We start from the raw sequence: 25,071 nt of genomic DNA, 5'->3' as shown, positions 1-25,071 counted from the left end.
GGAAGGAGGGTGTGGTCAAGCAAGGCATCCCCCGAGGCTAGATGCCCTAAGGTTTTTATCAGAACGGGCGTAGATTAGTTTCGCCTTTTTTTTCTTCCCGGGATGAGTTTGTGCTGTTTACTTTCAAAATAAAATAGAAATAAAAAATAAGAGATAAAACAAATCATTAAAATTATAGCTCAAAACTGTGAAGGGGGAGAGGGGTGGGGGCGCGAAGGAGTGCATTCACATATATCTATACACATTTAACCGAATGCCATCTGTCTCTCCATTGGCTTGGCCTGTTCCCCCTGACCTTCCCAACGCATATGCATGAGGCTTCCTGCCGCCTTGTGTGTGCCTATGCAGCTGCCTGTTCCTGTGTGTGAAGAGAGGGAGAGGGGGGCGACAGAGAGAGAGAGAGAGAGCGGTGAATAGAGAACAGAACAGCAGCCGGGCTGGAAGCTTCAGCCATGTCAGTTTTCTCTAAAACGCTGGACAGACGATGAGAAGAGAGGAACTATGGCCTTGTCACTGAGTGCAGATGAAGAGGATTATGAATCAGAATCTGAACAGGTTAGACAACAGAACATTGACACTGAACACATTGGGTTTCTAATCGGCATGCTGTTGTTTTTCTTCAAGAGGGGCTTTGCTTTAGAGCTGTAATCGTGAGTAGAACGTATTTTCTCTCCCCCCACCGACCTCTTTTCTCTCGATCTTTGCTCACTTGCCATCATGAGCAGGAATAGGGTAGTAATTTGATCAGGGGAATGGAGGGAAAATGGAAACATTTTGTTTCGGGTAACTAATCCACTGGGCAAGAGCTAGCTTAGCTATTTCACAGGTTTTAGACATACGCCTTCTCCTGTCCCTGGCTCTTGTATCCTGGCGACTTGTGTCAGACAGACCCAAGAAAGAAAGGAATGAGCTACCCACCAAAGTAGTTCTTTGATCTCCATACTTGATTTTCTTATGTGGTCCAGTATCCTCAGAGCTCAGTTTTTGTGTTTTAAATAAAACCCGAAGAGGACACAGTGAATATACATGGTCTCTCTGACTACTAGATGTTTTTGTCACACACTGACCTGTCAGATTGTGTTCTTGGTCAAAGCTACTGTGATTATGGAAAATGATGGGCCATTGTGACTGGTATTTTTGTGTGAACAGTGAGGGTGTGGGAGAGTAGTGTAGGAGGCAGCATGGCTGTACATGTGGGGCCTTTCACTCCACTTAACCTCGGGCTTGGTTTGTTACTTAAACTAAAGTAAATCGATTACATTACCTCAGCCCATGCCAACTGTAGCTCCATTATGTCACATTCAGGTTTAGTTTGCTTTACACACATACATATTTCTTCCATGTCTCAACTATCTGGAGAAATACCTCATATCCTGTGAATTGTTCTCACATAACATGATTTTCTTGACCCTCATTGCTCATATAACTCAGGCCTCACCATGCTCTGTGCCTTTTTAAGAGGGGGTTTGGGAGAGGGAACAATGAGCTGTCAGTGTTTACCCTCTATTAATTTAGCAGAGGCGCACCGCATATAAACAAAATATACATTTTCGGGACAGAAAAATGCTTTCAGTGTAAACTTGAATGACTCAAACCACACAAAGTATGTTGAAAAGATCATTCTCAAAGTGTATTCACACCCCTTCACCTTTTCAGCATTTTGTTACGTTACAGCCTTATTATAAAAAAAAATTTTTTTTAAATTCCTCAACAATCTACAAACAATACCCTATAATTACATAGCAAAAACAGTTTTTTAGAAATGTTAGCAAATTTATAAAATAAAATGGAAATATCACGTTTACATAAGTATTCAAATCCTTTATTTACTCAGTACTTTGTTGAAGCACTTTTGGCAGTGATTACAACCTAGTCTTCTTCGGTATGACGCTACAAGCTTGGCACGCCTGTATTTGTGGAGTTTCTCCCATTCTTCTCTGCAGATCCTCTCAAGTTCTTGTCAGGTTGGGTGGGAGGTGTTGCTGCACAGTGAATTTCAGGTCTCTCCTGAGATGTTAGATTGGGTTCAAGTCCGGGCCCTGGCTGGGCCACTGAAGGACATTCAGAGACTTGTCCTGAAGCCACTCCTGCGTTGACTTGGCTGTGTGCTTAGGGTTGTTGTCCTTTTGGAAGGTGAACCTTTGCCCCAGTCTGAGGTCCTGAGCGCTCTGGAGCAGGTTTTCATCAAGGATCTCTGTACTTTGGTCCGTTCATCTTTCCCTCGATCCTGACTAGTCTCCCAGTTCCTGCCGCTGAAAATCATCCCCACAGCATGATGCTGCCACCACCATACTTCACCGTAGGGATGGTATTGGCCAGGTGATGAGCGGTGTCTGGTTTCCTCCAGATGTGACGCTTAGCATTCAGGCCAAGCATTCGCCGCCTGGTACGGCAACTGCTCCGCCCACAACCGTAAGGCTCTCCAGAGGGTAGTGAGGTCTGCACAACGCATCACCGGGGGCAAACTACCTGCCCTCCAGGACACCTACACCACCCGATGTCACAGGAAGGCCATTAAGATCATCAAGGACAACAACCACCCGAGCCACTGCCTATTCACCCCGCTATCATCCAGAAGGCGAGGTCAGTACAGGTGCATCAAAGCTGGGACCGAGAGACTGAAAAACAGCTTCTAACTCAAGGCCATCAGACTGTTAAACAGCCACCACTAACATTGAGTGGCTGCTGCCAACACACTGACTCAACTCCAGCCACTTTAATAATGGGAATTGATGGGAAATTATGTAAAATATATCAGTAGCCACTTTAAACAATGCTACCTAATATAATGTTTACATACCCTACATTATTCATCTCATATGTATACGTATATACTGTACTCTATATCATCTACTGCATCTTTATGTAATACATGTATCACTAGCCACTTTAACTATGCCACTTTGTTTACATACTCATCTCATGTATGTACTGTACTCATTACCATCTACTGTATCTTGCCTATGCCGCTCTGTACCATCACTCATTCATATATCTTTATGTACATATTCTTTATCCCCTTACACTTGTGTCTATAAGGTAGTAGTTTTGGAATTGTTAGCTAGATTACTTGTTGGTTATTACTGCATTGTCGGAACTAGAAGCACAAGCATTTTCGCTACACTCGCATTAACATCTGCTAACCATGTGTATGTTACAAATAAAATGTGATTTGATTTGATTAAATCGTTCAATATTGGTTTCATCAGACCAGAGAATCTTGTTTCTCATGGTCTGAGAGTCCTTTAGGTGCCTTTTGGAAAACTCCAAGCGGGCTGTCATGTGCCTTTTACTGAGGAGTGGCTTCCATCCGGCCACTCTACCATAAAGGCCTGATTGATGGAGTGCTGCAGAGATGGTTATCCCATCTCCACAGAGGAACTCTGGAGCTCTGTCAGAGTGACCATCGGGTTCTTGGTCACCTCCCAGACCAAGGCCCGCCCTTCTCCCCTGATTGCTCAGTTTGGCTGGGTGGCCAGCTCTAGAAAGAGTTTTGGTGGTTCCAAACTTCTTCCATTTAAGAACGATGGAGGCCATCCTGTACTTATGGACTTTCAGTGCTGCAGAAATATTTTTGTACCTTTCCCCAAATCTGTGCCTTGACACAAACCTGTCTCGAGAGCTCTATGGACAATTCCTTCGACCTCATGGCTGTTTTTTCTGACATGCACTAATAACCATGGGACCTTTTTTATATAGAGCGGTGTGGGTCTTTCCAAATCATGTCCAATCAATTGAATTTACCACAGGTGGACTCCAATCAAGTTATAGAAACATGTCAAGAATGATCAATGGCAACAGGATACACCTGAGCTGAATTTCTAGTCTTATAGCAAATGGTCTGAATACTTGTGTAAATAAGGTATTTGCATATTTATTTTATACATTTGCGAAAATGTCTAAACCTGTTTTCACTTTGTTATTATGAGGTAGATTGAGGAAAACAACATGTACTTTAGAATAAGGTTGTAACGTAACAAAATGTGGAAAAAGTGAAGGTCTGAATACTTTACAAATGCACGGTATTTGCATGTACAATCTTTGAGAATTAGAAATCATGAAAATAAAAGCTGAACAGTCAGGGAGAATAGAAATGTCTAAAAACAAATGTAGGAGTATTTCTGGCATGACTGGATTACTGACAGGGCAAGCAGGGTACATGCCCAGGGGCCCCGATTGGGTTCTCCATTGGTTTTGTTATGTTTGAGCACAAGAACACAGAAATAGCCATGCCCAAATATGTAGAATTGCAGGAATTAGATTTCAAACGGCAAAATTCTTTAACTCCAAGGAAAATGTATGGAGAAAAAAACAGCAATGACTTTTCTCTCTGCCGCCAATTCCGTAACCGATTTACCCCATTTTTACAGAAAAACGGTTAGCTCTTACAGCACTACTTGATTGCTCTTGCCTGTTTGGCTACTTTTCGTTGTAGGTTACCCCGCAAGCAGAAAATACAAGCTAGACCAGTGGGATCCAGGACCTTATGGAGGAAGATGTAGGATTGTTTCACTGAGTACTGATTCAAACACAACCCAGCTTCAAACTCCTTGCTCTCCCAGCTTCAATTAAAAGACAAATGGTGGTTTCCTGGGGGGCTATGAGTTAGGAAGCACAATACATTAAAGAGAAATGTAAAGAGAATTTAACTTCATATTCATCATCTCCAGCACCACACCAACATTAACATATGTGATGTAGTAAAAATGATAAGCGGAAGATGAGTATTTCCAATGACATCAACCAATTAGTAGGCAATGCCTACTTAGAATTGGTTAAAATCACATGATGCCCACCGACATCAATAGAAACATTTCTCTTCCTCCATCTTTTTTAATTAATACAAACAGAAATGCACCCTTTTCACATTGTTGATTTTGGGGTGGTGCTGAAGATGATGATGATGACGATGAAGTAGAACAATTTTGACATTTCCCTTTAAACACCCACTCGCACAGTCATTGTTCATGAAGGAGATGATTTCAATCTTATTCTTTTGGCACAGTTGTAGAGATGTCATAGACTCCCCCCTTTGTGTGGTGTGGCGTCCTGGGGTCCACTGGAGCTAGGCAGGTGGTGAACCATGTGACTTCCTACCATAGCACTGATATCCACAGTGAAACTGAGTCAGAGGGCCTTACTCAGACCAGGCCCCCATCTAGGCCTAGTGTTTGAGGGCCTCAACAAACTTACCTAACATTCGTAGCACATTAGTCAGCCAAGTTACAGTAAGTGCTTGTCAGTTGTTTTGTTTCTGTTCCTTGTCTGGAACTATTAAAGCTCAAGACTCTGTAGACAAACACATTAGTCTTCATATTTTTGACTAGATTCTGTAATATTTCATACCAGCGAGACCACTTTGGTTAAAAATGTTAAAAATACTATAAAAAGGTCTTAAAGGCCAAATGCAATAAAAATAATTGTTATTTTGTTTCTTGAATTAGTGGTCAAAAGGAAACAAAAATAGCTTTTTAGCCAAGAGCAATTTCTCAAGCAAGAATTTTGCTATGACTGTCTAGCAGTGGGTGGTCTGAGTGAGGGGACTAATAAGAGGGATATGTAACCTGAAAACTAGCTAATATTGGCAGAGAGGAATGAAACTCTTTAATTAAACCTTCAGTCTAAGCCAGTGGGGGGGGTCAACTAAGCTTTATGGAATTGTTGTTAGAAGGTTGTACCAATGATAATTTAGCTATTTGATTAATAGTTTTAATTCTCCATGGTGAAAAATATTTAGAATTTATTATGATGAATATTATTTTGGAAAGTAATTCCGACTCGTTTACTTTTTCCACATTTTGTTACATTAGACTTATTCTAAAATTGATTTAACAAAGATCCCTCAATCAACACACAATACCCCATAAAGCGAGAACAGGTTTTCAGACATTTTTGCAAATGTATTAAAAATAAATAAGTATTCAGACCCTTTGCTATGAGACTCAACATTGATCTCAGGTGCATCCTGTTTCCATTGATTATCCTTCAGATTGTTCTACAACTTGATTGGAGTCCATCTGATTTGGAAAGACACACCTGTCTAGTTGGTACAACAGTTGTTAGTGCATGTCAGAGCAAAAACCAAGCCATGAGGTCGAAGGAATTGTCCGTAAGAGCTCAGAGGCAGGATTGTGTCGAGGCACAGATCTGAGAAAGGGTACCAAAAAATGTCTGCAGCATCGAAGGTCCCCAAGAACACCGTGACCTCCATCATTCTTAAATGGAAGAAGTTTGGAACTACCAAGACTCTTCCTAGAGCTGGCCACCCGCCCAAACTGAGAAATTAGGGGATAAGGGCAACACTCACCTGTAGCACGTGCTCCAGCAGGTATAGCTGTCCTTCCAGTTCTCTGCTGCCAATGACTGGAACGAAATGCAAATATCAGAGACTTCTATCTCCCGCTCTAACTTTAAGCATCAGCAGTCAGAGCAGCTTACCGATCACTGTACCTGTACACAGCCAATCTGTAAATAGCACACCCAACTACCTCCTCCCCATATTATTACTTACTTGGGTGCAAGAGGGCATCTCTACTTGCACATCTATCACTCCAGTATTAATGCTAAATTGTAATTATTTCGCCTCTATGGCCTATTTATTGCTACTCTTCTACATTTGCACACACTGTACATAGATTTATATTTTTCTATTGTGTTATTGACAGTACATTTGTTTATGTGTAGCTCTGTGTTGTTTTTGTCGCACTGCTTTGCTTTATCTTGGCCAGGTGCAGTTGTACATGGGAACTTGTTCTCAAATGGCCTACCTGGTTAAATAAAGGTGAAGTAAAAAAATGGCCTTGGTCAGGGTGGTGACCAGGAACCTGATGGTCACTCTGACAGAGCTTTAGAGTTCCTCTGTGGAGATTGGAGAACCTTCCAGAAGGACAACAATCTCTGCAACACTCCACCAATCAGGCCTTTATGGTAGAGTGGCCAGACGGAAGCCACAATATCATTAAAAGGCACATGACAGCCCGCTTGGTGTTTGCCAAAAGGCACCTAAAAGACTCTCAGACCATGAGAAACCAGATTTTCTGGTCTGATGAAACCAACATTGAACTATTTGGCCTGAATGCCAAGCGTCACGTCTAGAGGAAACCAGGCACCGCTCATCACCTGGCCAATACCATCCTTACGGTAAAGCATGGTGGTGGCAGCATCAAGCTGGGGGGATGTTTTTCAGCTGCAGGGACTGGGAGACTAGTCAGGATCGAGGGAAAGATGAACGGACCAAAGTACAGAGAGATCCTTGATGAAAACCTGCTCCAGAGCGCTCAGGACCTCAGACTGGGGTGAAGGTTCAGCTTGCAACAGGACAACGACCCTAAGCACACAGCCAAGACAATGCAGAAGTGGCTTCGGGACAAGTCTCTGAATGTCCTTGAGTGGCCCAGCCAGAGCCCGGACTTGAACCCAGTCAAACATCTCAGGAGAGACCTGAAAATAGCTCTGCAGCGACGCTCCCCATCCAACCTGACAGACCTTGAGAGGATCTGCAGAGAAGAATAGGAGAAACTATCTAAATACAGGTGTGCCAAGCTTGTAGTGTCACACCCAAGAAGACTCAAAGCTGTAATTGCTGCCAAAGGTGCTTCAACAGAGTAAAGTGTCTGAATACTTATGTAAATGGGAGATTTCAGTTTTTTTTTATGTTTAATACATTTGCAAACATTTCTAAAATCCTGTTTTTGCTTTGTCATTATGCGGTATTGTGTGTAGATTTGATGATTGGGGAGACAGTTTAATCCATTTTAGAATAAAATGTGTAAAAAGTCAAGGGGTCTGAATACTTGTCGAATGCACTGTATTAGCCTATATAAACATATTGAAGAACAGATTCACTCAAAAGGAAGATTGTTCTGAAGTGTCTCTCCTACATCAGAGAGATATATGAAAGACCAGAAAGCATTTGTTGCAACACTACCGACCATGTTCATGAGCGTCTCATCTTTCCATAAGACTTTGTGGGCCAAACTGTTCAGACGCTACAAATCAAATTAAAGTTTTTTACAGTTTCTTACAGTGAAATGCTTACTTACAGGCTCTAACCAATTGTGCAAAAAGGTATTAGGTGAACAATAGGTAAGTAAAGTTATAAAAGCGACAGTAAAAAGATAGTGAAAAACAGTAGCGAGGCTACATAGACACCGCTTAGTCCGGCTGATTGTGGTAGTATGTACAGTCGTGGCCAAACTTTTGAGAATGACAAATATTAATTTTCACAAAGTCTGCTGCCTCAGTTTGTATGATGGCAATTTGCATATACTCCAGAATGTTATGAAGAGTGATCAGATGAATTGCAATTAATTGCAAAGTCCCTCTTTGCCATGCAAATGAACTGAATCCCCCAAAAACATTTCCACTGCATTTCAGCCCTGCCACAAAAGGACCAGCTGACCTCATGTCAGTGATTCTCTCGTTAACAGGTGTGAGTGTTGACGAGGACAAGGCTGGAGAATACTTTGTCATGCTGATTGAGTTCGAATAACAGACTGGAAGCTTCAAAAGGATGGTGGTGCTTGGAATGATTGTTCTTCCTCTGTCAATCATGGTTACCTGCAAGGAAACGCGTGCCGTCATTGTCGCTTTGCACAAAAAGGGGCTTCACAGGCAAGGATATTGCTGCCAGTAAGATTGCACCTAAATCAACCATTTATCGGATCATCAAGAACTTCAAGGGGAGCTGTTCAATTGTTGTGAAGAAGGCTTCAGGGTGCCCAAGAAGGTCCAGCAAGCGCCAGGACCGTCTCCTAAAGTTGAGAGGCGGTCCTGGCGCCAGTACAGAGCTTGCTCAGGAATGGCAGCAGGCATGTGTGAGTGCATCTGCATGCACAATGAGGCGAAAACTTTTGGAGGATGGCCTGGTGTCAAGAAGGGCAGCAAAGAAGCCACTTCTCTCCAGGAAAAACATCAGGGACAGACTGATATTCTGCAAAAGGTATAGGGATTGGACTGCTGAGGACTGGGGTAAAGTCATTTTCTCTGAATCCCCTTTCCGATTGTTTGGAGCATCCGGAAGAAAGTTTGTCCGGAGAAGACAAGGTGAGCGCTACCATCAGTCCTGTGTCATGCCAACAGTAAAGCAGCCTGAGACCATTCATGTGGGTTTGCTTCTCAGCCAAGGGAGTGGGCTCACTCACAATTTTGCCTAAGAACACAGCCATGAATAAAGAATGGTACCAACACATCCTCCGAGAGCAACTTCTCCCAACCATCCAGGAACAGTTTGGTGACGAACAATGCCTTTTCCAGCATGATGGAGCACCTTGCCATAAGGCAAAATTGATAACTAAGTGGCTCGGGGAACAAAACATCGATATTTTGGGTCCATGGCCAGGACACTCCCCAGACCTTAATCCCATTGAGAACTTGCAGTCAATCCTCAAGAGGCGGGTGGACAAACAAAACCCCACAAATTCTGATTATGCACTAATGGGCTGCCATTTAAAAAATAATAATAATAATTAGGCAAGTCAGTTAAGAACAAATTCTTATTTTCAATGACGGTATAGGAACAGTGGGTTAACTGCCTGTTCAGGGGCAGAATGACAGATTTGTACCTTGTCAGCTCAGGGGTTTGAACTTGCAACCTTCCGGTTACTCGTCCAATGCTCTAACCACTAGGCTACCCTGCCGCCCCAGTGATGCCATCAGTCAGGATGTGGCCCAGATGTTACTTGACAGCATGCCAGGGCGGATTGCAGAGGTCTTGAAAAAGAAGGGTCAACACTGCAAATATTGACTCTTTGCATGAACTTCTTGTAATTGTCAATAAAAACCTTTGAAATGTTTGTAACTATACTTCAGTATCCCATAGTAACATCTGACAAAAATATCTAAAGACACTGAAGCAGCAAACTTTGTAGAGATTAATATTTGTGTCATTCTCAACTTTTGGCAATGACTGTACATGTAGATATGGTTGAAGTGACTGCATATATGATGAACAGAGAGTAGCAGTCGCGTAAAATGGGGGTTGGTGGGTGACGTGACACAATGCAGATTGCCCGGTTAGCCAATGTGTGGGAGCACTGTTTGGTCGGACCAATTGAGGTAGTATATACATATGTACATGAATGTATAGTTAAAGTGACTATGCATATATGATAAACAGAGTGCAGTAGCGTATAAAGAGGGGTTGGGGGGGGGGGCATACAATGCAAATAGTCCTCGTAACCATTTGATTACCTGTTCAGGACTCTTATGGCTTGGGGGTAAATACTGTTGGAGCATTTTTGTTCTAGACTTGGCACTCCGGTACCGCTTGCCATGCGGTAGTAGAGATTACAGTCTATGACTGGGGTTGCTGGGGTCTTTGACAATTTTTAGGGCCTTCCTCTGACACCGCCTGGTGTAGAGGTCCTGGATGGCAGGCAGCTTAGCCCCAGTGATGTACTAGGCCGTACGCGCTACCCTCTGTAGTGCCTTGCGGTCGGAGGCCGAGCAATTGCCATACCAGGCAGTGATGCAACCAGTCAAGATGCTCTCGATGTTGCAGCTGTAAAACATTTTGAGGATCTCAGGACCCATGACAAATCTTTTTAGTTTCCTGAGGGGTAATCGGCTTTGTCGTGCGTTCTTCACGACTGTCATGGTGTGTTTGGACCATTCTAGTTTGTTGATGTGGACAGCAAGGAACTTGAAGCTCTCAACCTGCTCCACTACAGCTCCGTCGACGAGAATGGGGGTGTGCTCGGTCCTTCTTTTCCTGTAGTCCACAATCATCTCCTTAGTCTTGGTTACGTTGAGGGACAGGTTGTTATTCTGGCACCACCCGGCCAGGTCCTCCCTCTAGTCTGTTTCGTCATTGTCGGTGATCAGGCGACTACCACTGTTGTGTCGTCTGCAAACTTAATGATGGTGTTGGAGTCGTTCCTGACCATGCAGTCGTGGGTGAACAGGGAGTACAGGAGGGGACTGAGCACGCACCCCTGTGGGGCTCCAGTGTTGAAGATCAGCGTGGCAGATGTGTTGCTACCTACCCTCACCACCTGGGGACGGCCCGTCAGGAAGTCCAGGATCCAGTTGCAGAGGGAGGTGTTTAGTCCCAGGGTCCTTAGCTAAGTGATGAGCTGTAGTCAATGAATAGCATTCTCACGTAGGTCTTCCTTTTGTCCTGGTTTGGAGAGGGTGTGGAGTGCAATAGAGATTGTATCATCTTTGGATCTGTTTGGGCGGTATGCGAATTGGAGTGGGTCTAGGGTTTCTGGGATAATGGTGTTGATATGAGCCATTACCAGCCTTTCAAAGCACTTCATGGCTACGGACGTGAATGCTACGGGACTGTAGTATTTTAGGCAGGTTGCCTTTGTGTTCTTGGGCACAGGTGGTCTGCTAGAAACATGTTGGCATTATAGACTCAATCAGGGACATGTTGATAATGTCAATGAAGACACCTGCCAGTTGGTGAGCACATGCCCTGGAGCACACGTCCTGGTAATCCGTCTGGCCCCGCGGCCTTGTGTATGTTGACCTGTTCCGGACGGTCTTACTCACGTCGGCTACGGAGAGCGTGAACACAGTCGTCCGGAATAGCTGATGCTCTCCTGCATGCCTCAGTGTTGCTTGCCTCGAAGCGAGTATAGAAGTGATTTCGGTCATCTGGTAGGCTTGTGTCACTGGGCAGCTCGTGGCTGTGTAGTCTGTAATAGTTTGCAAGCCCTGCCACATAAGATGAGTGTCGGAGCCGGTGTAGTATGATTCAATCTTAGCCCTGTATTGACGTTTTGCCTGTTTGATGGTTCGTTGCTGGTGTCGTGTCTTTGGCATCATAAAAAAAAAATTCTCTGTAATTATTATTATTATTACGTGATTAAACTAACTTAATCGTGTAAATGTAATTAACTAGGAAGTCGGGGCACCAAGGGAAATATTCAGACTACAAAGATATAATGTTCCTAATATAACTTTCAGATATTTTAATATCTGATCAATTGGTCTTCTAATGAATTATTCTTTACCTCACGTTTGTCTCATTCCAAACGTCGTAAATAGTTGGTTATCTGCACGAACCCAGTCTTCACTATGAATCCTCCATACTTCAATTGTCTCTGTCAATAAATAAATTATAATAAATTAATAAATAAATGATTAACTAAATAATCACAAAAATGCATGTACAAACAGAGTAGATATGGTTCCAAGGAAATTATAGGGGATGTGCCCTAGTGGGCTAAACTGGCATGGCGTCTTGGTAGAAAAATAGGAAGTTGGTGTAGACTGAGAAAGGCGGGAATTACGCAAATTAATCACTACACACTTGATAATTCTAACAATTGAAATGCTAAGACTTTGCACATGAACGCTCACTCATTCGGGAATAATTGCAATCAATATATATATTTACGCTCCGTGTGTCATCGTGATCTCTGTTGGAAAGTTTGTTTCTGTTGGAGAGTTGGTCCGCCCTCTCTCTCTGCCGTGGTTAGATTTGATAGTTCAGAGTAAAATTCAGCAATGTTGTTTATAGAATAGATGTTTCGGTGGCTGTCGGCCTTCGCATTCACAGGTACATAATTTCTAGCTGCAGACTAGTAGTTCGTATCGAAGAGTAGCTCTTATTCTGTCGGATCGATCGTCTCCGAGTTTAACCACGTGGTATGGTTAAAAGATTCAACAATCTACTCAAACCGTAACTCCCTCTGTGATGAGGTACTGGTCTGAAACCTTAGCCCTCTCGTGGTAATCGAGGTAAGCTGGTCTGAAGGGAATTCCTCCCGGTGGGGGTTATATTCGTAACAGTAGAAAGGAGCTGTCCCATGACGCCAGATCAATGTCTGTGTTCATGGGACGGGCCAATGATTTAGTTAAACTCCAAAGGGAATTGGAGTTTCCTTCATTAAACAGTTTAAAATCACATTACATAATTTCACAAACAGTTTAATCTTTACTCATTAATTTTATACAACAATCAGATGCAAGCCTCACAACTGAGACTCTTGAATAAACAGAGTTATGGTAATGTGGCTGTATTGTCTCTCATGAATTTTATAAAATTGTACAAAACGGACCAGTTCGAAGCTGGCTACTTCACCAACCGTTTATACATTCTCCAGAACATGAATATTGTTCAGTTCTCAAATTGTGTGATGTGGAAGAAGTTCCTTTGTTCTCTCTATGAAAACTCACTCTCTCTTATACTCTGGCCATGAGGAGAGAAGTCCTCAAGGAATTTATGACCTGCCTAACAGAGCCTGTTGGTACGGGGTGAGAGAGGGGGATGGTACTCGCTATCCCCAAAGAGGGCAACGTCATGACACAGGGCATAGCAGGATTTAGAACTGATTTAAGTTTCCCTGCATTAAAGTTTCCGACCACTAGGAGTGCCGCCTCTGGCTGAGTGGTTTCCTGTTTGCTTATTTCCTTATACAGCTGTCTGAGTGCGGTCCAGCATCTCTCTGTGGTGGTAAATAAACAGCCATAAAAAGTATAGCTGAAAACTCTCTAGGCAAGTAGTGTGGCTTTCAATTTATCACATTGCTTCAGGCGAGCAAAATCTAGAGACTTCCTTAGATTTCGTGCACTCCGTCTTACCGGAGTGTTCTGTTCTATCTTGCCGGTGCAGCGTGTATCCCGCTAGCTGAATATCCATGTCGTCATTCAGCTACGATTCTGTGAAACATAGGATATTACAGTTTTTGCTGTCCCATTGGTAGGATATTCTTGATCGTACCTTGTCTAATTTATTGTCCAATGATTGCACGTTGGCGAGTAATATTGACGGTAACGGCAGCTTTCCCACCTGCCTTCTGCGAGGCATCACAGACGCTCTAGGTCTGTTACCTTTTCAACGCATATGCTGAAGTGAGACAGCAGATGCGGTGGACTGAGAAGCACCGAATGCAAAAAACAGATATTTATCTTAAATTGATGGATGTTTATGGGGCTTTTATTATTATGATAATTATCTATACCGCCTGGTGATGTTGCCAGGCAGGCCAAGACTCCCATCAAAACAGACTAAAATTTCAGGTGGTCTTTTCAAACAGCTCTTACACTAAAATGGCAATATAATAATTTTCACAGTATTAAGACAACCTCATAGTGTGGGTCTACACTGAACAAAAATATAAACGCAACGCACAAAAGATCGCAGAAATTTTCCAGAAACACAAAAAGCTTGTTTCTCTCATGTTGTGCACAAATTTGTTTACATCCCTGTTAGTGAGCATTTCTTCTTTGCCAAGATGCCACACCTGTTAGATGGATGGATTATCTCAAGAAGCTAATTAAACAACATTATCATTACACAGGTGCACCTTATGCTGGGGACAATAAAAGGCCACTCTAAAATGTGCGTTGTCTCAAGTTTGAGGGACTGTGCAATTGGCATACTAACTGGAGGAATTTCCACCAGAGCTGTTGCCAGATAATTTAATGTTCCTTTCTCTAGCATAAGCTGCCTCCAACTTCGTTTTAGAGAATTTGGGTATGAGTCTGACCGTCCTCGCATCCGCAAACCACATGTATGGCATTGTGTGGGCGAGCGGTTTGCTGTTGTCAACAGTGCCCCATCGTGTCGTTATGGTATAGGCAGGCATAAGCTACAGACAATGAACACAATTGCATCTTATCAATGGCAATTTGAATGCAAAGAGATACTGTGACGAGGTCCTGAGGACCTTTAAAAATATATATATATTTTTAAAGGTGTCTGTGACCAACTGATGCATATCTGGAATTCCCAGTCATGTGAAATGAATAAATTAGGGACTAATGAATTTATTTCAATTATTTGTTTTCTTTGTGAACTGTAATTGAGTAAAATCGTTGAAATTGTTGCATGTTGTGTTTTTTATTTGTGCGTGTGTGTGTGTGTGTACAGTTGAAGTCGGAGGTTTACATACACCACTCAGTTTTTCACAATTCCTGACATTTAATCCTAGTAAAAATTCCCTGTCTTAGGTCAGTTAGGATCACCACTTTATTTAAAGAATGTGAAATGTCAGAATAATAGTAGAGTGATTTTATTACATTTCATCACATTCCCAGTGCTTCAGAACTTTTACATGCACTCAATTAGAATTTGGTAGCATAGCCTTTAAATTGTTTAACTTGGGTCAAATGTTTTGAGTAGCCTTCCACAAGCTTCCCACAATAAGTTTGGGGAATGTTGGCCCATTCCTCCTGACAGAACTGGTGTAACCGAGTCAGGTTTGTAGGCCTCCTTGCTCGCACACACATTTTCAGTTCTGCCCACATATTTTCTATAGGATTGAGGTCAGGGCTTTGTGGACCATACTCACCCACTTGTTAGGTAAGTACTCATTTTGTTTGTTTTAACCAAGACAAACTCGTGCCCCTTTGGTAGAACAGAATTGTGTAGAACGTTGTTTATTTACATCAAAGACTTTGTCAAGCATTTTGTCATGCTGACGCTGTTGCACACAACGCTTGAATATTTGCAGTAAGAGAGTATCAGATACTTTACTCAAGGACTCTGTCGGGGTGAAGATGAGGGTGTCCCAGGGGAAAAGAGGTCATGCAGCACACATGGGATTCTAGTGGGCCTACACATTGATCCTGTCTGTCTATTAGTGCCTTTTTGATGTTAAGGGTCTGTTGTGTTGGATAACATTTTGTAGAGTTCTGCTCAAAGGTCTCTAAAAATTATCTGTTTTTGGAAGTTCAACAGTTCAAGACAATGCCAGGAATATGTTGCAATCGCACTTGAATGTTGTGCAATGCTGATAGTCAGTGTTTTTCTGGTGTCTTCACACACACTTATTGGTCAATCATATTTATTCTGAAAAGCATTGTAGTCTGTGTTTCCCAATCCCTGTTAGATGTTGCCCTGTTAGAATGTTCTCAGTTTGGATCTGGAACACTTTGTTCTCAATGACCCTATCTCTCTCTCTCTCTCTCTCTCTCTCTCTCTCTCTCTCTCTCTCTCAACTCTCTCTCTCTCTCTCTCTCTCTCTCTCTCTTCCTCTCTCTCTCTCTGTTCTATGTCTCTCTGAGAATCTCAGTTTGGATCTGGAAATATCTCTCTCTCTCTCTCTCTCTCTCTCTCTCTCTCTCTCTCTCTCTCTCTCTCTCTCTCTCTCTCTCTCTCTCTCTCTCTCTCTCTCTCTCTCTCTCTCTCTCTCTCTCTCTCTCTCTCTCTCTCTCTCTCTCTCTATCTATCTATCTATCTATCTATCTATCTAAGCCCTCAGCAAGAATTCCATCTGCTTTTATAAAACAGAGGTTTTTGTCCTTATTAGCCAGGATAGTCCAGGAGGATGATTATGTAAGGGCTGTGACGTGGGTATCTCAGTGTTTAGTTCAGGGGTGGAAGGGTTTCACTGTTGTGGATTCATTCTTAATTGAGGAGCATTGCTAGGTGGTAAGATGTTTTTGGTAAACCTGTGTGTCTTGTGATTCATGTTTATTTTCATTGATGGAGTTACTGGCTAATACAGTGGCAGATGTGTTTGGGCCATAAGTACACAAGCATGCAGTGTTGACATGCTTACTTAAGCCTAACAGGAGTGTGATAGCCTTCTGATTTTGCAGTGCTTGATAATAGATTGTGGTTGTTTTGGATTTCTGCAGTCAACTGGGGCGGCAGGGTAGCCTAGTGGTTAGAGCGTTGGACTAGTAACCCGGAAGGTTGCAAGTTCAAACCTCTGAGCTGACAAGGTACAAATCTGTCATTCTGCCCCTGAACAGGCAGTTAACCCACCGTCATTGAAAATAAGAATTTGTTCTTAACTGACTTGCCTAGTTAAATAAACGGTCCTCACACCCCTCCCTGTGCCTTGAAGTTCTTGTTACTGAGCTTGTTTCATTATTTGTGTTCTCTAATTGAAAAGCATTGATTATGTCATTAAGAGTCATGTTCTGTATGTTCAACAGAATATATTTCCTCCAAACCTCTAGATGAAAACTGATCTGGTGTCTATTTATTTTAAAGCGGTCATATTTTGACACAATGCAATTTGTACCTTTAAAAAAAAATGTATATATATGTATTTTGTATAGGTTGTTTAAATGTTGTATAGGCATTATAGATGAGCTGTGCGGGTCACTGATGTCCTTTGCAGGAGATAGTAGGCAGGCATGCTCGACTGGGACTGCGGGCTCTTTGTGACAACCAGCAGATTCTACTTGAGGTGTACATCTATTGGGTTTAGTTTCCCTTCAGGGATCACTATAGGTGCATATCCACCACTCCCGACGCTATAGCCTGCCAGGGAAGGAGAATGGTCCTTTCTTAGAATCTACCTGCTATTTCACTCATCGATCCCACAACAAAGTGTTTTTAGTGCCAGTAAGAACAGCCACCAGGGGAATGAATAACCCAATTTACAACACATTAATCTCTTCACTTTTTTCCCAGCGTATCTCCCATGACCTCAAGTTGTGTACCTTACTGCTGCAAGAGGAGTCATGAAAATGATTTATTTCAAAATAATCCTAACCCCCTCCCATTAAAGTTAAAAGTACAGTATGTCTCTGCTAGTTCCCACCTTCTCTCATTATACTATTCAAAAGGTTAGGAAAATATGGGGGACTGTGTTTCCAAGGAAACACTCGCCTCTGCAGTACAAAAATGTGTCTCAGTAATTGCATAGGGAATCTCTCATTTGGATGGTTTTATTTTTCTGGTGGCTCTAGGCTTGGGTGAAGAGCATTGGGAGAATATTTTTTGTTGGGGGGGGGCAAACGCTGATTTGCAGATTTGGCATTGTCATCTAGAAATGTTTGTGGCTCACAGCCAGTGGCCTCTGCACTACTGTCTCACTAGCTTTATGAATGTCAGAATTAGACCATACAGTACTAGATGCTTTGTGTTCAGTAATGAAGTCGATGGTATTTACTGTCTTGGGTGACGGTGTACATTAAATTGCCCACCTCAACTTGAATTGTATCATTTTTCTCTCTGCAGCAGCATGCAGCCAACCGGCCAAAGCCCAAGATGGGGACGTCAGCAGCGGTCAAGCTGCCGTCGAATCGCAGTGCGTCTGGCGCCAGACGCAGGAGAACACGCTGCCGAAAGTGTGAGGCGTGCCTCCGAACCGAGTGTGGAGACTGTCACTTCTGTAAAGACATGAAGAAGTTTGGAGGACCTGGGCGCATGAAGCAGTCCTGTATCATGAGGCAGTGCATTGCAGTGAGTAAAGCCAAAGAAACCACACAGGCTTTTCATTATCCATACTATTTAGCAGAGAGTTCAGTTAGCCAATATTGTCTTATTCAATGATGCAGTGCTGTGCCACATGCAAAGACTGTGCATTTGACATACAAACCATAATGAGAGGTTCAGGGTTTAAAACCATGGTCAGCTTAAGAGAACCGACCAGAAGTACAATGATACAGAGCGAGACAACAGGAAGTGAGTGCTAACAATGTTTTATTTGGCACAGTATGACTCATTCATGTGTCAATGGTCTCTAGATTCTGTCCAATCAGTGGACATTTGTCTACGGCTTGGCGTCGTCGCCAATGTCTGTTAATGATTCTCCTGAAACAGGAAACACAGAATGACCCGTTGCAACTTATGAACACCATTTCCAAATTGTATTGCACACTGGCATAGTAGACCCAATGTGTCTGAATCAATGAGTTTTACGGAATGTTGTGTTTGTCCCTTGTAGCCTGTCCTGCCCCACACGGCTGTGTGTGTCGTGTGTGGAGAAGCAGGTAAGGAGGACTCCCTGGAGGAAGAGGAGGACAAGTTTAACATCATGCTCATGGAGTGCTCCATCTGCAGTGAGATTGTTCACCCCAACTGCTTAAAGGTGAGCTAGGATGAGCCCGTCAAGTCATGACTGGACACGAGGCCAAGCCTCCACTTGATGAGTTTCATGACTCATCATTTGTGTTTGTGAGAGATTCGCCTGAATGGTTTTTATATGCTTTGTGACTCATTTGAGGGTAATACTGTATCCTGGAATGTTTGCTGCTGTACCAGTGGTAGGTGATTCACTGCGTTTGACTTTCAGACAGTTTTACAAGGCAGCATGAGGCGTTGGTGTGGTGGGGACTTCCTGTTGTTGTTTGACACGGACTGAACCAGCTCATCAATTTCCTTCCTCCAGATTGACTTACAGAAGGCTAATATAGTGTCTGGGAAGGGGAAGTGTCCAGCTGAAACCACATGGCATAAGAATAGAACTTTGCAGTGTTGTTGACACTGCCGGGTCGAGCCGGATGCAAATCAAATGCAAAGTGACTCACCATTCTGCCAAACCATAGCATGATCTTGCTCAAACCTGTTCAAATGAAGGGAAGTTGTGACTGCCTTCGGTATTCCATGCACATAATACTCTAAAGTGATAGGTAAAGTATTGCTGAAGAATATACATTTTTCATTTTGATAATAGGAATTTGTGTGACGGTCTTTATATCAGATGCTAGAGGTTGTCGGTTGTCCAGAGATTCTCACTTTAATTGTCTGAGGGGAAAAAGGACGTGTTTTCCACCGCCTCACGTTAAGTGGACCCGGTCGTGCTTTCAGTTCCCGCTTTCTCTCTGTGGTGAAAACATTGTACTTTATTCTAGACTCCCTGTCTGCCCTTCTTGTCAACTAGCTCTTTTACTTCATGGTTTTCAGGTTAAAGATGCCTCTGGCGTGGTGAATGATGAACTTCCCAACTGTTGGGAATGTCCCAAATGCAACTACGCTGGGAAAACAGGAAAAGTGAGTACCTGAATGAATTCATCATTTATCCTCAAGTATGTGCAGAAATATACATTGTACATGTTACTGGGTATATTACTGATTTCAGTTGCCACAACATATTTTGTAGTCTGGTGTTGGATTTGCATTGACTTAATAAACAGGGCTGTGAACTTTGGAAAACATTCCCCAAAGAGTTAAATTCTTTCAAGTGTGAGGCATTTCATAATGCATTTACTTTGTGGTTTTTACTTCCTGTTCGTTTACTTACTGTGCTACTTACCAATGCCCTTTCTGTTACAGGGGAAACCAACACCTAATTCTCTAGAAGTGGTAGTCACAGTCTATCTCGTTTAACTCTTGTGAAACAGTAGCTCAGTTTGTTGACAACGTTGTGATAAGCAAAAGGTATAAAGTTGTCTCCTTTTTTTCCCCCACCTTTTGGTCTGCAAGCAAAAAAGGGGACCAGGGTTCAAGTACGCATCCAACCTCCCTGGCTCTCTGCTGAGGGAGCAGAAGGTGGTCAAGGAGGAGGGCGAGTCCACCTCTACGTCTACAGTCAAGAGGAAGCCTGAGAGGGATGAGACACCCAGACACAGACCTGAGGAATGGGAGCCCCTTCACAGACAACCCCCTGTCCTGTCCCCTAGCACCCTGCCTCGGCCCAGACCTGAGGACAAACTGAGGAAGAAGAGGAAGCTCTTCGACGATGACTATGAAGAGGACTTTGATGTGAGGAAGAAGGTAGAGATACTCTGATTTTAGCATGTGGTTTGTGTTTGTTAGTATAACATTACACTCTCACTATGGGTGGCAATTTTCATGCTATGCCAAGCAACTCCTTTTGTTTAAAGTCTGGATGCTATGTGCTCTGGTATACATAGTTGAACATACTCTCTAACTAAACCTTCCTATCTCCAGGGAAAGTCAGATGGACATCTGTTCCTTAATCGGATCAAGACTGAAGAGGAGGAGGTGGATGAAGAGGAGAAGGCCTCTCTGTACCGGCAAGGCCTGGAGAGGAGAGGGCGTTTAGGCGATACCGAGGAGGAGGCAGAGTACGAGGATGACGAGGACACAAAGACAAGCCTGCCCAGGCCTCCTCTCAAAACTCCTGTTCTAGATAGTGACCAGTCTCACTGCAGCTCTCCATGGGCTGGCCCCAGTAGTGAGGGGGGCAGTGAACCCCAGGAGAAGGGCCCACGTCCCAAAGCATGCCGCAAACGCCGATTACCAAACAAAGAGCTGAGTAAAGAGCTGAGCAAAGCACTGAACCAGGAGATCCAGAAGACCGAGGACTGCCTTGTCAATGAGAACCGCCAGCCCCTGAAGGTGGAGCCAGAGAGTGAGAATGAAGAGCCAAAGAGGAGCTTCCGCAATGGCAGTGACCTCGGAGGGGAGCAGCCACACCTCTGGACCAAGGAAATTAACTGCACTCCCTGGGAGCTGCGCCACTTCTACCCCGGCCAAATCACCCCTCTGGGCTTCAACAGGAGCTCCCCTGGCACCCGGCCGCTGCCCCCACGCTCCCCACCCAAGTGTGTCCAAATGGAGCGCCACGTCATCCGGCCGCCCCCCATCAGCCCCCCGCCAGATAGATTGCCCCTGGTGGACGGGAAAACCCACGCGGTGCAGCGAGAGGTCTGGGTGAAGATCTTCGGATACATCACACACAAGGAGCTGTGTGTCTGCATGCGTGTCTGCAAGACATGGAACCGATGGTGAGAGCTCCATTCTACTCAAACTGTGTTACTTCACATCGCGGGCCTTTTAAAAACGTAAACACTTGGTATATTTGAATCTAGGTATCTAAAACCTTCACCTGTCCATTACAAATAGTGAGTGTGTGTCTCCATTGTCTATCTCTGACAGGTGTTGTGATAAAAGACTGTGGACCATAATCGATCTGAACCGCTGTAAATCTATCACTCCCCTTATGCTGAGTGGCATCATCCGCAGACAGCCCCTCTCACTGGACCTCAGCTGGACCAACATCTCCAAGAAGCAACTAAGCTGGCTTATAAACCGCTTACCAGGTATGTACCATGGCCATGTCACACTGATCTATGAGAGAGAAATATGGTTTGGGTCGAGATTAGAGACTGCCCATCCCTCTGTGTCTCCATCTCGGCGTTGCAACTCATCTGACACTACTCCGCTCTGTCCTGCAGGTCTGCGGGTGTTGCTGCTCTCCGGGTGCTCGTGGGTGGCTGTGTCTGCCCTCTGCACCTCTAGCTGCCCTCTGCTGCGCACCCTGGATGTGCAGTGGGTAGAGGGGCTCAAAGATGCCCAGATGAGGGACCTGCTCTCGCCTCCGACCGACAACAGACCAGGTAACCACCGGCAACCGGAGGGGGGAGTTGTGTGAAATTGACGCGGCTACGTTATAACCAGGGTGTGGGTGTGACTGTGAGGCTCCTCTTTTTAAAACCCATTAGGAAGAAAATGTGAGGGGATCTTTAGATAGTTCACATGTGTTTATTTAAAGGACCAAAATGAAGGCCATTACTCGCCATGTTTGACTGCGAGACAGGAAATGACTCATTTTATTCCTCCTCTCCACCCACCCAGGCCAGTTGGACAACCGTTGTAAGCTGAGGAACGTTATGGACTTGCGTCTGGCTGGACTGGACATCACAGACGCCTCTCTGCGTCTGATTATCAGACATATGCCGGTACTTTCACAACTGGACCTGAGCTACTGCAACCACGTCAACAACCAGTCAGTCAACCTGCTGACGGCCGCAGGGACCACAACCAGGGACTCCCTCACAGAGATCAACCTGTCAGGTAGGAAACCTCAGCCAGTCAGTATGAGCAACAGGGGCAACCGCACAGAGGCTGTTTTTAAGTTACTCTGCTATTTGACTTTTTATAATGTCTGTTAATATTAGAGGGTATAGAAGAGGTATTTATTCTTAAACTGTTATCTCGATTTTATATTAATAGTTTAACTATAGTCTTTGTTGCGTTTTAGCGTACGTAATATTCAATCCGGCTCTGTACACGTTTCCTCATGCCTGGCTCTGTTTTTGTCTCCGCCTCCAGTTTGTAATAGGGTGACAGACCATTCCCTTACCTTCTTCAAGCGCTGTGGAAGCATCTGTCACATTGACCTACGCTACTGCAAACAGGTGACAAAGACGGCCTGTGAACAGTTCATAGCTGAGATGTCTGTAAGTGTACAGTTTGGCCTCAAAGAGGACAAATTACTGCAGAAACTCGGCTAGTTCATTGAGGCACACTGACACAGGCCAAAATGTACACAACATAAGAACTACCTTTTGCACTAAATGGAGCAAGACAAGGTTTCCCCCATCAAGCCTGAACTGGTTGGTTTTGTATGTTTATTTCCTCTTCAGTGGAGAATATACCGTGTTAGATTTCTGAACGAACAATGTCACATGAGTTGAGGAGAGAAGCAGAGGTGTGTAAATGGACTGGGCAGATTGTTTTGCATCGATCTTTCTGGATGTTGTAGAATCCTTGTGCTGAAAGGGGAAGATGTAAAGCTACTGGACAGAAGGAGATGGTGAAGGAAAACAGCCTGCATGAGTGTTTCTTTTTGTGTTTGTACATTTTTTTTTTAAGGTTTGTTATATTGAATTTGTTGGGGATTTTTTTCTACTCTTTAGGTTTGTTTTATACAACAATTCATGCATTGGGCAAAACATTTTTACGTTTCAGTGAAAGTTTATGTATGCAGTACCAGATACACTCCAGATTTCAACCTATGAACAGACCCCAGATGACATGTCATAGAACTGAATATTGACCTACAGATCCTTTATATCAGTTTGCCTTGACACCAATGGTAATATATATTTTTGGATGCTGTGTTTTACCTGATATCATGTGCCAATTTCTGAAGTTGACATTACAGTTTTAACGGTAGTTACTGACTTGGACTGGATTTACTTTACATAAAACATGAAAATAAAACCATGATCAAATACACGTTCTAAAAGTCTAAAGCTGCAATATGTAACTTTTGGGGTGACCTGACCAATTTCACATAGAAATGTGCGTTATAGACCTGTCATTGAAAGCAAGTCTAAGAAGCGGTAGAGTTCAGCTCTTTCTATGCTTCCCGTTCTTAAGTTTTGTTTTTGTCTTTTGCTTTTGTGCACCAGCCTTAAACAGCTGAAAATACAATATTTTTGGTTATGGAAAATATATTTCACAGTGGTTTAGATGGTATTCTACACTATACTTGCTTATTTTTTATCTAAAATTTGGGTGAACTATTAAAATTTTTGCAACCAGGAAATGCCGGGCGATTTCTGCATCTTTAAACAAATGTTGCTCAAGTACTTAAATTTAATACAGCTTGAAATGAAACAGTCAACCAATATGAAGAGTTAGTAAAATGTATTTTTAAATCTCTGTGACACCTTTTGAAATTTGTATGAAACAGGAAAATGCAATCTTGTGTTTCACATGTTTTAGCAAGAGCCCATTATTTTTTATTTTGCCTTTAGGCAAGTCAGTTAAGAACAAATTCTTATTTTCAATGATGGCCTGGGTTGCCATGTACTGTTCACCAAAGCCCCATAGGGCATGGGGTGCCTGTTCAGGGGCAGACCGACAGATTTGTACCTTGTCAGCACGGGGGTTTGAACTTGCAACCTTCCGGTTACTAGTCCAACACTCTAACGACTAGGCTACCCTGCCGCCACATAATGTGAGTGTGTAAAGTAATTGAATCATTTTTCACCCATACATACAATAAGTGGCCTCCAGACTTGGTGTGCAGTAAGTTTCTTTGAAAGAGCATTTGCTCATCCAGTCATTAATTCTAAGATTGACAGATCTAGTCATTATTTTAAATGTTCTTTATTTATATTTGAGTAATCATCCATAATCATATCTGTGGTTTTGTGCAAATAATATAATTTTCATTATTTATGTGTTGTGATTGTGGCGTACAATGTCAAGTGAATGCTGTTGGCCACACAGATGCACATGATGTAGTTTTATATTTGTAAATCTAAAACCAAGTGCTATGATTGTCATTAAAAGTATATTTCCTCAGACCCTCAGTTGTGACCTTTTTGATAGGGCAGAGTATTTCCTAAATGCCAGGGTCACTGGTGATCTCGGGTGGCTTTGCTTTCAATGAGCAGTAAATAACATTGGCATGTGGACATATTTTTGGAACCCCCTCACCCAACTCTGAGATCATGTATCAACCATGCTTGTATTTTTCCATTCAGCATTTGTCACATGGAAGCTGCTCTCTGCAGCTGTCTTCTTGTAGACAACGGCATAATCTAGCACTCTAAACACTAGTTCACCCGACAGGATTGCATTAATTTTCCTGAAGCAATTTCCCATTTATCAAATTGTTAATTGCATTTTTCAAAGGCCTGCCAAGACAAAGTGGTCTGGGCATCACAACATACCAGACAAGTAGACGAAGTCAAACTAATGTAATTCATCTTTAATTACCAAAATAAAAG

The 25,071-nt window shown here is 43.2% G+C and overlaps 1 protein-coding gene across 3 annotated transcripts; it reads left to right on the top strand.

Annotated features, from left to right (window-relative positions):
• Positions 1-237: 237 nt before the first annotated feature.
• LOC118358247 (lysine-specific demethylase 2B-like) lies at positions 238-24,645 on the top strand. Of its 3 annotated transcripts, none has more exons than XM_052478704.1 (10): positions 238-555; positions 17,876-18,100; positions 18,585-18,728; positions 19,544-19,632; positions 20,056-20,341; positions 20,531-21,330; positions 21,482-21,645; positions 21,781-21,942; positions 22,181-22,399; positions 22,658-24,645. In XM_052478704.1, the coding sequence occupies exons 1-10, from the start codon at positions 502-504 to the stop codon at positions 22,837-22,839; spliced, it is 2,325 nt and encodes a 774-aa protein (XP_052334664.1). In that variant the 5' UTR covers positions 238-501; the 3' UTR covers positions 22,840-24,645. The 3 variants fall into 3 exon arrangements, with proteins under 3 accessions (XP_052334664.1, XP_035591734.1, XP_052334663.1); XM_035735841.2 differs by having other exon boundaries at positions 240-555; positions 19,544-19,630; positions 20,063-20,353; XM_052478703.1 differs by having other exon boundaries at positions 241-555; positions 20,056-20,353.
• Positions 24,646-25,071: the final 426 nt, after the last annotated feature.

Source organism: Oncorhynchus keta, chromosome 25, assembly GCF_023373465.1.
Source record: "Oncorhynchus keta strain PuntledgeMale-10-30-2019 chromosome 25, Oket_V2, whole genome shotgun sequence".
NCBI classification, from domain to species: Eukaryota; Metazoa; Chordata; class Actinopteri; order Salmoniformes; family Salmonidae; genus Oncorhynchus; species Oncorhynchus keta.
This window is presented reverse-complemented; position numbering and strand designations above follow the sequence as displayed.

Excerpts from the sequence above, each read along its gene's own strand:
- LOC118358247 (XM_052478703.1), top strand. The coding sequence starts at position 502 with ATGGCCTTGTCACTGAGTGCAGATGAAGAGGATTATGAATCAGAATCT. Across the intron at positions 556-17,875 it reads ATGAATCAGAATCTGAACAG|CAGCATGCAGCCAACCGGCC; the intron begins GTTAGACAACAG and ends TTCTCTCTGCAG. Across the intron at positions 20,354-20,530 it reads ACTTTGATGTGAGGAAGAAG|GGAAAGTCAGATGGACATCT; the intron begins GTAGAGATACTC and ends TCCTATCTCCAG.